The sequence below is a fragment of the Trichechus manatus genome, unplaced genomic scaffold (genome assembly GCF_000243295.1).
Source record: "Trichechus manatus latirostris isolate Lorelei unplaced genomic scaffold, TriManLat1.0 scaffold00053, whole genome shotgun sequence".
Taxonomy (NCBI): domain Eukaryota; kingdom Metazoa; phylum Chordata; class Mammalia; order Sirenia; family Trichechidae; genus Trichechus; species Trichechus manatus.
The window spans coordinates 10,594,579-10,609,037 of NW_004443989.1; the positions used below are offsets into that span (position 1 = coordinate 10,594,579).

Consider the following 14,459-nt stretch of genomic DNA (forward strand, 5'->3'; position numbering starts at 1 on the left):
GCATCCAAGAGCAATCCCTGATGCTGGAATATTCTAGTTAGTGATCATGGGGGGCACTAGGAGCCTGTCCACTAAAGCAGGGTGTCTCCCACAGGGCTGCCCTGGACCCCTGCCCATAAAATCAAATTCCTGGGGGGCAGCACCTGGCATCAGGATGTATCAAACACCTCAGGGGTTCCCCTGAGTAGCTGAGTTTGAGAGCTATCAAACACCTCAGGGGTTCCCCTGAGTAGCTGAGCTTGAGAGCTGGCATGTTGATGTGATCAAGTGTGCACAGTCACTGGGAGTTTGTGAAAATACAGATTCTGACTCGCAGGGCTGGGCAGGCCTGGGACACTGCATTTCTGACAGCAACACCCATGCTGTGGCCTTGGGCCTCACTCAGGAAGAGGTGTGGCGTATCCTCCCTGCCCGGGTCCCTCACTCCATGGCCACCCAGGCCCACCATGCGCATGGGCCACATGCACTCACAGTGATCTTCGTGCCCCGGGCCCGCCTCCCGTGGAAGCTGAGCATGACGATCTCCAGGCCATGGCTGCCATAGGTGCCCTTGAAGAGGCCCGGCTTGATGAGGTCGTCAGGGTGGCTGGGCGGGAGGTAGATCCGGCGGTAAGTCAGACAGTTGCTGCAGGGGAGGGAGGAGGGTCAGTTCAGAGCCAGGCAGAGCTCACGCAGAGACACCAGAAATGCGGAGACCACACAAACCTCGCTCAAGGACATGAGGTCTGCCAAGACACGGGGCCCTGACAACCAGTACTGGTTTTCACCAGGCCTCAGAGGCAGATGCATCCTTCCAGAAGCACATCCACAACCGCCCGTGTCCACGGGGCCTCAGTCCAAGGTGTGCTTCCCCTTTTCCCTTCTCCAGGGTGGCCTTCATAACCAGGGCTGTAGGGGGATGGGTCCCACTCTCGCCCCATTGCCCTGGGGAGGGAGCCCGCGTGCCAAGTAGAATGGAATGGCACAAGAGGCCAGTAGGGTCCAGGAGGCCCAGGACCAGAGCAGAAGGGAGTTCAGGTAGAGAGGCATGAGGAAGCCACACAGCCCTGAGCCGACGTGGACCAAGCACGAGGCTTGGACAGATGGTGTCCACGAGGAGGCTCCAAGCTGGCCAGCAAGCTAACAGTCAGAGAAAACCAGAATAAGGTCCTGGGGTAGAGGTGGGGGTCATGTACTCACCCTTACCACATGGGAGGGGGCTGCGTGTACTCACCCCCACCAAGGGGGAGTGAGCTGCGTGTACTCACCCGCACCAAGGGGTAGGGGCTGCGTGTACTCGCCCCCACCACAGGCTGCCCCCCATGCAGGCGCACTCACTCATACTGGCTGGTGTAGATGAACTTCATCAGGATCAGCTCCTGCATGTGCTCATGGAAGATGTCCTCCAGTGTCCGTCCCCACTCCTCTCGCAGCCATGTCCGGAACTCCTTACAACAGAACACAGCTGTGGGGGTCACTGTAACACCACACATGGAGGGGACATGCTCTGGTCCCAGTATCCGACCGCCCTGCCCATCAGAAGCCTGCCCAACACACCAAGACGAGATGCTCTGGGGCCTGCAGGTGGGGATTTCTGACAGCGCGGAAGGGTGGGGAGCAGAGGCCCACCCTGCCACCAGCCCAGGCATCACTCCAGTGCCTCGAGGCAGCAGCTGGGGTCTACACTGTACAACTTGGAGTGGGTTCTCAGGCTTCCTCAGAGGGGGAGGGGCCAGGACACCTTCTCAGTAGGTAAACCCCTGGGCTGATACTCAGATCAACCAGAGCTGCTTCCAAAGAACGGGGACTGACACGGCTCCGGGGGAGGGACCTGGGTGGATTTCCCTTTATAAAAGATGTTCACAGTTATGTTGCAAGTTCAGTAAACATTGGTAAAAAGGGAGCTTTCATAAACACCACATCCCCAAAGCTCAAGAATGCATCATACAACTTGCAGTCAGACAAGGCTAAGGATATTTAGTGCTCAGCAGTCTGAATCCAACTATCAACATAACTTATCCAGAGCGCTGTATTCCTAGTTCAATAGTGTTACTCATGATTATCTAAAATTGGCTTCTATAAGCAAAAGCAATTTTCCAAAAAAAAAGAAGAGTTACAACCTGTCGTTTGCCTTGACATGTTACTCCCCCAACAGAAATTACTAAAGTGACCAAACTGAACAACTACGAAAGCTAATAAGAGAATTTTGCAAGGTTGCAGGATACAAAATCAATATACAAAAATCAACTAAATTTGTATATACTAACCTCAAGCAACTGGAAAATGAAATATTTTTAAATTCTACTTGCAACGGCCTCAAAAAACGTAAAGGATTTACTATAAACCACTGGCCAAACTGACAAAAGAAAAACAGGAGAGGAAACAAATAACCCATATAAGAAATGAGATGGGTGATATCACAACAGACTCAACTGAAATTAAAAGAATCATAACAGAATATTATGAAAAACTGTACTCTAACAAATTTGAAAACCTAGAGGAAATGGACAAATTTCTAGAAACTCACTACCTACCTAAACTAACACAAACAGAGGTAGAACAACTAAATAAGCCTATAACAAAAGAAGAGATTGAAAAGATCATTTAAAAACTGCTAACAAAAAAAAGCCCTGGCCTGGACGGTTTCACTGGAGAATTCTACCAAACTTTCAGAGAAGAGTTAACACCATTACTACTTAAGGTATTTCAGAGCATAGAAAAGGATAGAACACTCCCAAACTCATTCTAAGAAGCCAGCATAACCCTGATACCAAAACCAGGTAAAGACACCACAAAAAAAGAAAATTACAGACCAATATACCTCATGAGCATTGACGTGAAAATCCTCAACAAAATTCTAGCCAGTAGAATTTAACGTGTCAAAAAAATAATTCACCATGATCAAGTGGGATTTAAACCAGGTATGCAGTGATGGTTCAACATTAGAAAAACAATCAATGTAATCCATCACATAAATAAAACAAAAGACAAAAACCACATGATCTTATCAACTGATGCATAAAAGGCATTTGACAAAGTCCAACACTCATTCATGATAAAAACTCTCAGCAAAACAGGAATAGAAGGAAAATTCCTCAGTATAATTAAGGACATTTACACAAAGCCAACAGCCAACATCACCTTAAATGGAGAGAGTTTGAAAGCATTCCCCTTGACAATGGGAACCAGACAAGGATGCCCTTTATCACCACTCTTATTCAACACTGTGCAGGAGGTCCTAGCCAGAGCACTTAGGCTAGAAAAAGAAATAAAGTGCATCCAAATTGGTAAGGAAGAAGCAAAAGTATCTCTGTTGCAGATGATATGATCTTATATACAGAAAACCCCAAAGAATCCACAGGAAAACTACTGGAACTAATACAAGATTTCAGCAAAGTATCAGGATACAAGACAAAAATCAGTTGGATTCCTCTATACCAACAAACAGAACTTCAAACAGGAAATCACCAAATCAATACCATTTACAATAGCCCCCAAGAAGATAAAATACTTAGGAAGAAATCTAACCAGAGACGTAAAAGACCTATACAATGAAAACTACAAGACACTACTGGAAGAAACCAAAAGAGACCGCATAAGTGGAAAAACATACCTTGCTCATGGATAGGAAGAGTCAACATTGTGAAAATATCAATTCTACCCAAAGCGATCTACAGACAGACACAATGCAATCCCGATCCAAATTCCAATGGCATTTTTTAAGGAGATGGAGAAACAAATCACCAACTTCATATGGAAAGGGAAGACGCCCCGGATTAAGTAAAGCATTACTAAAGAACAAAGTGAGATGCCTCACACTACCTGACTTTAGAACCTAGTATACCGGCATGGTAGTCAAAACAGGCTGGTACTGGTACAACGGATACACAGACCAATGGAACAGAATTGAGAATCCAGACGTAAATTCATCCACCTATGAGCAGCTGATATTTGACAAAGGCCCAAATTCTGTTAACTGGGGAAAAGACAGTCTCTTTAACAAATGATGCTGGCATAACTGGATATCCATCTGCAAAAAACTGAAACAAGACCCATACCTCATACCATGCACAAAAACTAACTCAAAAGGGATAAAGACCTACATATAAAATCTAAAACGATAAAGATCATGGAAGAAAAAATAGGGACAACTCTAGGAGCCCTAATACATGGCATAAACAGAATATAAACCATAAGTTAACAATGTACAAACGCCGGAAGAGAAGCTAGATAACTGGGAGCTCCTAAAAATCAAACACTTATGCTCATCAAAAGACTTCACCAAAAGAGTTAAAAGACAACCTACAGACTGGGAAAAAATTTTTGACCAAGACAAATCCGATCAGATCTAATCTCTAAAATCTACAAGACACTGCAAAACCTCTACAACGAAAAGACAAATAACCCAATCAAAAAACAGGCAAAGGATATGAACAGGCACTTCGCCAAAAAAGACATTCAGGCGGCTAACAGACACATGAGGTAACGCTCACGATCATTAGCCATTAAAGAAATGCAAATCGAAACTACAATGAGATACAATCTCAACCTAATAAGGCTAGCATTAATTCAAAAAACACAAAATAATAAATGCTGGAGAGGTTGTGGAGAGACTGGAACATTTATACACTGTTGGTGGGAGTGTAAAATGGTACAACCACTTCGGAAATCAATTTGGTGCTTCCTTAAAAAGCTAAAAATAGAAGTACCATACGATCCAGCAATCCCACTCCTTGGAATATACCCTAGACAAATAAGAGCTGTCACACGAATAGATATATGCACACCCATGTTCCTTGTAGCACTGTTCACGACAGCAAAAAGATGGAAACAACCCAGGTGCCCATCAATGGACGAATGGATAAACAAATTGTGGTATATTCACACAGTGGAATACCACGCAATGATAAAGAACAACAATGAAGGCGTGAAACACCTTATAACATGGAGGAATCTGGAAGGCTTTATGCTGAGTGAATTTAGTCAGTCACAGAAGGACAAATATTGTATAAGACCACTATTATAAGAACTCAAGGAAAGGTTTAAACACAGAAGAAAACATTCTTGGATGGTTACAAGGGTGGCGAGGGACAGAGAGGAGAATTCACTAACCAGATAGTAGATAAGAATTATCTTAGGTGAAGGGAAGGACAACACACACTACAGGGGAAGTCAGCACAACTGGACTAAACCAAAGCTAAGAAGTTTCCTGAATACAACCAAACACTTCGAGGGACAGAGTAGCAGGGGCAGAGGTCGGGAACCATGGTTTCAAGGAACATCTAGGTCAATTGGCATAACAAAGTTTATTAAGAAAATGTTCTGCAACCCACTTTGGTGAGTGGCATCTGGGGTCTTAAAAGCTAGCAAGCGGCCATCTAAGATGCATCAATTGGTCCCAACACACCTGGAGCAAAGGAGAATGAAGAAGACCAAAGACACAAGGGAAGTATTAGCCCAAGAGACAGAAAGGGCCACATAAACCAGAGACTTTATCAGCCTGAGACCAGAAGAACTAGATGGTGCCTGACTATCACCAATGACCGCCCAAACAGGGAACACAACAGACAGTCCCTGATGAAGGAGGAGAAAAGTGGGGTGTGGAACTCAAATTCTAGTAAAAAGACCAGACTTAATGGTTTGACGGAGACTGGAGGGACCCTGGAAGACATGGCCACCAGACTCTCTGTTAGCCCAAAACTAAAACCATTCCTGAGGCCAACTCTTCAGACAAAGATTAGACTGGACTATGGGACATAAAAAGATACTTGTGAAGAGTGTGCTTCTTAGCTCAAGTAGATACATGAGACTAAATGGGCAGCTCCTGTCCGGAAGCAAGATGAGAAGGCAGAGATGGTCAGGGGCTAGTTGAATGGACACGGGAAATCCAGGGTATAAAGGAGGAGTGTGCTGTCACAGTATAAGGAGAGCAACTAGGGTCACATAACAAGGTATGTATACATTTTTATATGAGAGACTAACTTGAATTGTAAACTTTCACTTAAAGCACAATAAAAAACAAAAAACATGAAGGATTGTGGAATAAACTTAACAAAATATGTGCCAGACTTCCATTCTGAAAAACACAAAACACTGTTAAGAGAAATTAAAGACAACATTAAAGAAATTAAATAAATAGTCAGATGCACCATGCGTATGGACTGAAGACACAATACTGTTAAGACAGCAAGTCTCTCCAAACTGATCTATAGATTCAAAGTCAGGCCAATCATAGCGCATTCACTAGGCTTCTTGGTAGAAATTGACAAGCTGACTCACACGGAAATGCTGAGGACCTAGAATACCCAAAGCAACGTTGAAATAGAAAAATGAAGTTGGAGGACTCACTCTCTCTCTCGTTACAACTTACTATGAAGCTACAGAGATCGAGATGGCAGTACTAGCATGAGGACTGACCAAAACATCAATGGACCCAAACAGAAAGCCCAGAACAGAAACAGACCCACACTTACTTGGTCAGCTGATTTTCAACAAAGGCGCCAAAGCAATCCAAGGGGGAAAGGGAAGTTTTTTTAACAAATGGTGCTTGAACAACTGGATAACCATACAGAAAAAAAATGAACCACAATCCCAACCGCACACCATACACAAAAAGCAACTTGATGAGGATCACAGACCTAAATGTCAAAGCTACATGTAACGTAAACCTACAAAAATTCAAGGGCAGAAAATAAAACCTAGGAGACCATCTTCATAACTTAGGGGTAGGCAGAGTTTTGTAGGCTACAGAAAACAATAGCTATAAAGTAAAAAAACTGTGAAATGAGACTTCACCCAAGTTAAAACCTTCCGCAAAAGTGACTGAACCTTCGGAGGACTGGCACCAAAAAAAAAAAAAAAATGATAAATCACAAATAACAACAAAAGTTAGTGTACGACAACAACAAAAGCAAATAAATTCTTTTTTTAAAAAAAGTGAGTGTAATGAGCAAATATGTCAATGTTGCCATGGCGAAGAATTAGACTTTAACTAAACACCATCCAGAAGATGACCATGTGTAGTTTTAATCTTATTTACTCTGCATGGAAAGGACAAAGTCATTAGGAACACCAACAAAACCCAATTATTCAGAACAACGATCTCTGAAATATGTTTATTACAAAATCACCTTATAAGGTCAAGATATGCACATGCAAGGAAAAAAGAGGGCCTAGAACACATACAAAGGCCACAGTAAATGTAATCTGTCCCGAGCTTGGTGAATGCATGCTGCGCACTGTGCTAAGCACCCTCCCCACACTGGCTCAATCTGCACGACGGCCCCATGAGGTGGGCACAAATATGTCCCCGACTTTACAGATAATAGGAAGCTTGGAAAGGTTTAGACACCTGCCCAAAGCCAACCAGCTGTTAAGCAGTAATATCAGAACTAATCCAAAGTCCACGTGCTTAACCAGCATTCTTTCCACTGGAGAGAAAATCAATGCTGGCAAGAGTGCAGTGAGGCTGGGGGCGGATGGATGGGCCTGGACAGAAGGAAGAGAGGACCCTTCCTGGCACCATCCCCATCAGGGACTGAGAAAACGCAGGAGGTCTAGGGTGGACCAGGTGCTGCGGCTTCCGGTCTGCGGACCACACAGGGGCCGGAGCCAGGAGACCATGAGCCTGGGTGTTGGATCACGTCCCTGCGAGAGTTTGGGCTTGGTGTTCAAAGGTGCTCAAACCTGGCAAAACTCTCAGACACCAGAGTTTGGGTGCAAGGCATCAGGAGGGTTGGCATGCCTGGTCAGTGTACTTTTACTAATTAACAACCCTAGCAGGGCTGGCTCATGGAGGACAATCTGATGTTGAAGGGGAAGGACCAAGGGAAGGGGTCCAGGAGGAAGCCGACCCTCAACGTGACAGTATACAATCTAACTTAAAATGACTATGCTATAAGTAAAAAAGCCTTTCCGTATCTATCATCTTCATGTACGAAAAAACAAGGACCTTGTTTATCTTCAAAGGGCTCCCTAAATCATGTACATTCTGCTTATCCTGAATGTAAGCTTCTGGAAACTTAGAAATTGGCCAAGAAATGTACACTCAACAAATAAACATCAGCTGCAATGAGAATTCTAGATTTTAAGAGTTCAATTTCTCAAAAATATTTTAAAATAGGCATATGACTTAGATGCACAGAAAATAAAAATTCAAAGGGGAAGTGAAATTACTCGTGCACTCAAAAGGAAAACCCACGGAAACCTCCATGGGTATGCGTGACACACAGGATTACCCAAGCCTGGCCATGATCTGGAAACTTCACCCCTGGGCTCCATGTGTGGGAAGGAGAACAGAGGCTCCAAATGAAGCCCCCGGGTATCCCGGCTTCCAGAGGCAGCCTCACCGCAGGCCCCTCTGCCAAATGGATGCTTCCGTCAAAGGAGAAACCACAAAAGGACAACTATTTCTGTCTGGATCATTCATTCTGCAGGTGATAGAAAACAAAAACTAAAACCTGCACTCATGTACACACATCCATATGATGCTGTTTCTAAAAAGGAAGTATAGATGCATTTTCTGCACAGATAACATCCAGTTCAACCATATGAAACATGGTAGCCATACACTGGCAATTTCAAATGGCTCAACCCACCATGTCCATACTTTCCGTCACAACAGGGGGAGGCTAGGCCGGGGCTCCCATGGACCAAGGGGCTCTGCTTCCAGGTGACACGGGCTCACCTCTTGCCTGCCACCTGACATCCGGTGGTGATCCGTCTGGTTGCATTTGGTGGAGAACTCATCCTTCTTCACAATCTTCCACATTCATGTCCGAGGGAGAAAGAGGTAACAAGCAACACCGAGTTAGCCACAGCCTCACCACGTCAGACAGGGCAGACCACCCCTCCCACTGTTAATGGATTGAATTGTGTCCCCCCAAAATTGTGTGTCAACTTGGCTAGGCCATGATTCCTAGGATTGTGTGATTATCCTCATTTTGTCATCTGATGTGATTTTCTTATGTGTTGTAAATCTTACCTCTATGTCAATGAGGTGGGACTCAATCTACAAGATTAGGTTGTGTCTTAAGTCAATCTCTTTTGAGATATGAAAGAGAGAAGCGAGCAGAGAGACATGGGGACCTCATACCACCAAGAAACAAGAGCCAGGAGAACAGCGCATCCTTTGGACCCGGGGTCCCTGCGCTGAGAGGCTCCTCAACCAGGGAAGATGGATGACAAAGGGCCTTCCCCTGGAGCCAAAAGAGTGAGAAGGGCTTCTCCTGGAGCTGATGCCCTGAATTCGAACTTCTAGCCTACTAGACTGTGAGAGAATAAACTTCTGTTTGTTGAAGGCATCCACTTGTGGTATTTCTGTTATAGCAGCACCAGATGACTATGACACACTCTGACTGGTCAGAACACAGCAGCTACAGAGAAGGCAGCTCAGAGCACCTGCGTGTGAGCCCCCTTGTCAGTACAAGGTGGGGTGTCCTGGAAATGTGTGTACAGCCACAAGGGGCCCCACTTGCATTTGCCCAACAGCACCTTCTAGAGCAGCAGAGGGGCTGCCATTCATGGCAGTAAATAACACACTACTTGCTAACCAGGATCACAGAGCAGAGCACTTTACTCAATGCTGACATTCTTATAAACAAGAAAAGAAGAAGTGGTGAGGAACTGCAATTTGATAGAACAGGTCGTTCTCACTGAATGCAGAACCAATAGGGTTCCAGCGAGTGATGTCTGGAGTTACTCAGACCCAGATGGCATAAATAATGCCACAGGCGGGGGCTCCAACAAAGGCAGAGGTCTACAGCTAAGACCACCACAGCAGCCCCTCAGCCAATTCTCACACAGGATGGCACTGGGATCCTGAAGAGCAGAAGACACCTGTGTCTGCTCACCTGCAGGTGCCCACCTGTGTCCTGGAGTCTAGCCCCTCCTCACCTACACGGGCCCACCTATGTCCCAGGGTCCAGCCCCCATTGCCTACACAGACCCACCTATATCCCGAGGTCCAGCCCCCCTTGCTCGTACGAGCTCATCTATGTCCCGGGGTCTAGCCCCTCTAGCCTGCACAGGCCCGTCTGTGTCCCAGGGTCCAGCCCCCATCACCTACATTGGCCCACCTGTGTCCCAGGGTCCAAGCCCCCTCACCTGGATGTGGCCGTGATGGGGCCCCTTGTGGCCATACATACACTCGACTGTGGCGGACTTTCTCTCCATCAGATGAATTCTGAATAGAGGTTTGAATCTCATTGGGTCGTCAACATGAGGGTCATGAGGAGGCAGGTACATCCAACCAATAATGAACAAGCCGTCCACCTGCACCAAGCAGAAAGGGCAGAGTTCACAGGTAGCTCACATGAGGCACTGAAGCAGAGTGCTGGCTCCCTGCCATTCTGTCCCGCCCCACCTCTCCACAGGGGCTGACCCTCGTCTCCGACCCTGAGGCCCCACTGCGCATCCTCCTGCTGGATAACCAGGTATCACAGGCCTCCCATGTAATGCATTATGTGTGCAGCACCACTGTGACATGTTGGCTAATTAAAAACAGTTAGACCTGAAACTCTAAGCAAGCATTCCGGAGCTAACTTCCAGCTCTAAAATGGGGGGAAGTGGGGCTAGGGGAACAAGCTAAAGTACACTAGGAGAAAGCAAAGAGAATAATCCAGAATGTGAGACACCCAGATGGCAGTGAGCTAACTCGAGAAGACACCGCTTTCAATAGGAAAGGGATGCGTGCAATAAAACAAACCAATGCAACGTGGTGGCCTTGCTCAGATCCTGATCTGAACCAACCAACTGCTAAAAGGCATGTTTTGAGACAATGAGGGAACCTGAAAGACGGACAGTCATTCAATAATGTCGAGGAATTATTGCTGCTTTCATAAGGCGTGATACTAATGCCATCGGTATGGGGGAAAATATCCAATTATCCTACTGAGATCACAGCAAAGTCTGGAAGGACAGAAAGATTTAAGGCCTGGGGTTTGCTTCCAAACGCTTCAACACCAAGAGGAGGAGCTAGGTGACGCTGGCACAGGGCATGCTGGGAACCGCTGAGCCTGGGAGGTAGGTTCTGTGAGGCTCATCATACTGGTCTCTCTACTGCTGTGTTTATTTTCATGCTGTGTTTATTTTCATGGTTAACGGGGTACAGACCAGACATGGTGGCAGTCTTCCCCACACTGGTGCTCAGCAAATGCCAGCAGGTTCTCAGAGGGAGGGGGTGGCTCTTCTCCGAAGCCCCCACCTGAGATAAGCCAGCAGCCCGTCTGACCTCCCACAAGAGCCTAGCCCCTGGCCTCCCACTCTGGCGACAGAGGAGAGCGGGCTCAGTGGCTAACTGGTCTGAGACGGAGCACGTTCGCGCTATTCTTTCATGAGTTCCATTTCCCCTGCTTTCTGAGGCTGTACTTTTTTTTTTACTCTATTACTCACCGCCAGTAAGAAAAACAATGCTCGCCCTCCCTGACTAAATGAATGGAAACTGCCTGGCCGCACGCTGCCTGGCTGGCCTCCACGAGGAGGCACGCTGAAGCCAGGCTCCCCAAGGACATGAAACTACCCGATGAAAGTGTGTCTTCATGGGTCTCTCTCCACCAAAATCAAGCTATTTACCCCTGCCCCGAGACCCACCTGGTGAGCAAAATACATAGGAATGGCATGTATTTCAGTTGCCTCAAATGTCATGATGATATTATGGCTGGCTCACACCTCTGACTGAAAAAGGGCTGCGTGCCCAGGCCCCCACAAAGCTGCTCGTCACTCACCACCACGTTCAGCAGCCCCCCATACGGCCCGATGTCCGGCTGCCAGAGCCCCAAGATGTGTCGGTATCGGTGAAGCACTGCAGGAAGAAAGACAGCAGGCTTCACGTTAGAGCCAGTGAGCAGATGCGTGGAAGAAAACGGCTCGAGGAGGGGAAAGAATTGTGAAGAACGACTTACCAGACTGCTAAGAGAGCCTTTTGAACAAATACGGATTTAACAAGTCTTATCCTACAAGGTTATAAAGAATTCTAAGAATCAAAACGGCTTTAAAAGAAGAATAAAACAGACGACTGGGTTATTTTTTAAACCAGCCTCTAACTGGTCACCTCCAGTTGTAAGGAATCACATCTAATCAGACAGTGGGGTGAGTTCCCTCATAAGCTAGTGAGTTTCCCATCAATGGGGGAATACAAGCAAGAATGGGAAATGTTCTTGCATGGGAAGAAAATATTGTAAAGACATAAATTCCTCCCGAATTACCATAAATAGTGTAATTCCAACTAAAATCCAAGGATTTTTTTTTTTAACTCAACAAAATGATTCCAAAGTTCACATGAAAGAATAAAGAGGTGATCATAGCAAATAATACCAATAATTTAAAAAGACTAAGCCTATTAAAATGTACTATGATAGCTAAGATAATCCACATGAGACTAGAACAAGAGATGATAGAGAGGAAAGAAGAGCCAGGAAGACGCTGGACAGGCAGCACACGGCGGACAGTGGGGGATCTACCAGGCAGGGACTGACACAAAGTGCTGCAGGGTGGGTTAGGACACAAGCTGGGTCAGCGCACTCTTTTTTAAAATGCCACACTGTTCCCTTATTTCAAATGCAGTTGGGAAATGGAGATCATTTTTAATAACAAATTCTGTAGGTCTAAGAAGCATATTTTTCCAGAAGGCAGCCTAGCGATATTTTATGATCCCAGTTAACTACTGCACAAACATACGCTTCATATTGAACAAAAGCTGACTTTATTCCTTCGTTCGCCAGGATCCTCACTCTGGCCATGCATGAGAATCACCTGGGAACTTCAGAGAAAAACACGTGCCTGAGCCCTGAGCAGCCGCTCAAATCAGCACTCGGGTGGTGTGCGCTCTGGTGTTGGGTTTTTTTTAAAGCGCCTCACTCAGGTAACGCTGAAGTGCAGACAGGACCAAAAAGGACAGATGTAGACGCTTCCCTGACAATCTACGAATTTAAACAACTAAACAGAAGACTAGAACAACTTCATTCTTGCTCCATTCGGCTTTAGCTATCATTTACCGACCACATAACTCCCGGAGTCGGATGCTTCATCGTGTTTACTCCTCAGATGAACCCTGAGAAGCGGCGTGTCCCACAGCCAGCAGCGAGCAGAGGCAGTCAGCGGGACCCTTTCCCTGACCACTGCCAGCCTCCGCCCTCCCGTCCACTCCACTCTCCTGTCTAGCCGCTCAGCTCAGCGTCAGGGTGCAGGATACGGAAAACCAAGACGCTGGCTACAAGCTCTGAGCAGGATACAGCTTCTAGTGTCAAAACTTAAATGCATGATTTTAAAAAATGGAGAACATAAATGATGAGAAAAGCACTGCCTTTTATTAGATGCTATTTTAAATCTGGTGATTTATGACCCAATACGGGGACCTGTGACATTCCAGCCCAGAGGTGCTCAGAACTTTGAAGGGCTGCTAACACACACACTGTGGGGCCCACCCCCAGTGTCTGATTCAGGAGGTCACTCCTAGCAAGTTCCCAGGGGTTGCTGATGCTGCTGCTCCGGGAACCCACTCTATGGACCAGAGATCTGGCCTAGGAGTAGAGCCTGGAAAATGTTAGAATGGTCTTCGGGGTGAACACATCCCTGTACTTCTGAGGGAGTCCCTGGGTGGTACAAAATGGTTAAAGCTCTCAGCTACTAACCAAAAGTCTGGAGGGTCGAATCCACCCAGAGATGCCTCGGAAGAATGGCCTGGCAATCTACTTCCAAAAAAAAAAAATCCACCATTGAAAACCCTATGGAGCACAGTTCTACTCTGACCCACGTGGGGTCACCATGAGTCGGAAGCAACTCCATAGCACCTGCCAGTCACAGGGAAACTCACCCGCCACCCCTACAGGCAAGGCAGCAAAGACGACTCTAAATCATAGCATCTGTCTGCAGAACTGAGGTGGGGTGTGAGGCAGTCCTATGCTTTCATCCAAAAGAAAATCATAAATGCAACCAACGGGGTTTGCTGCCATGTACCAGTAGCTCTGGGTAACTAGGACACAACCAGGAGACCCCTCATGGAGATACCTGAGGAATTGGCTCAGCTGCAGGTCTCTGCCCCTTCCCCACACCCGAAACGCACTTCCGGGGACACCTGCTGCGACTCTCCCCCCCTCCCAGAGCCTTCTGCTTGTTTTACTTCCCAGTGACCTCCCCCCGTCTCCACTCACCACCTGAGAAATGTGGCCTCAGGTAGCAAACAGGAGGGTCAGAGTGGAGGCCTCCCGTCACACCCTTCAGTGTCCTGATGGGCCAGGGTTAAAACTGGCCCATTCGCTGTGGGGACCATGGTCTCGGGAAACATCTAGGTCAACTGGCATAACATAGTTTATAAACAAAATGTTCTACATTCTACCTTGGTGAGTAGCGTCTAGGGTCTTAAAAGCCTGTGAGCAGCCATCTAAGATACTCCACGGTCTCATCCCTTTGGGAGCAAGGGAGAATGAAGAGAACAGGATACAAGGGAAAGATCAGTCTAAAGGACTGGTGGACTACAACTACCA

The 14,459-nt window shown here is 46.6% G+C and overlaps 1 protein-coding gene across 2 annotated transcripts in view; it reads right to left on the reverse strand.

The window, feature by feature from the left end:
* The window catches only part of FBXO31 (F-box protein 31), a 38,712-nt gene that overhangs the window by 1,944 nt on the left and 22,309 nt on the right, over positions 1 to 14,459 (reverse strand). For both annotated transcript variants that reach the window (XM_023732559.1, XM_023732558.1), the window contains 5 exons: positions 11,703 to 11,779; positions 10,084 to 10,251; positions 8,666 to 8,740; positions 1,318 to 1,427; positions 472 to 625 (listed from right to left, as the gene is read on the reverse strand). In XM_023732559.1, the coding sequence (XP_023588327.1) occupies positions 472 to 625; positions 1,318 to 1,427; positions 8,666 to 8,740; positions 10,084 to 10,224 (480 nt within the window). In that variant the 5' untranslated portion in view covers positions 10,225 to 10,251; positions 11,703 to 11,779. The remainder of the gene's footprint in view (positions 1 to 471; positions 626 to 1,317; positions 1,428 to 8,665; positions 8,741 to 10,083; positions 10,252 to 11,702; positions 11,780 to 14,459) is intronic.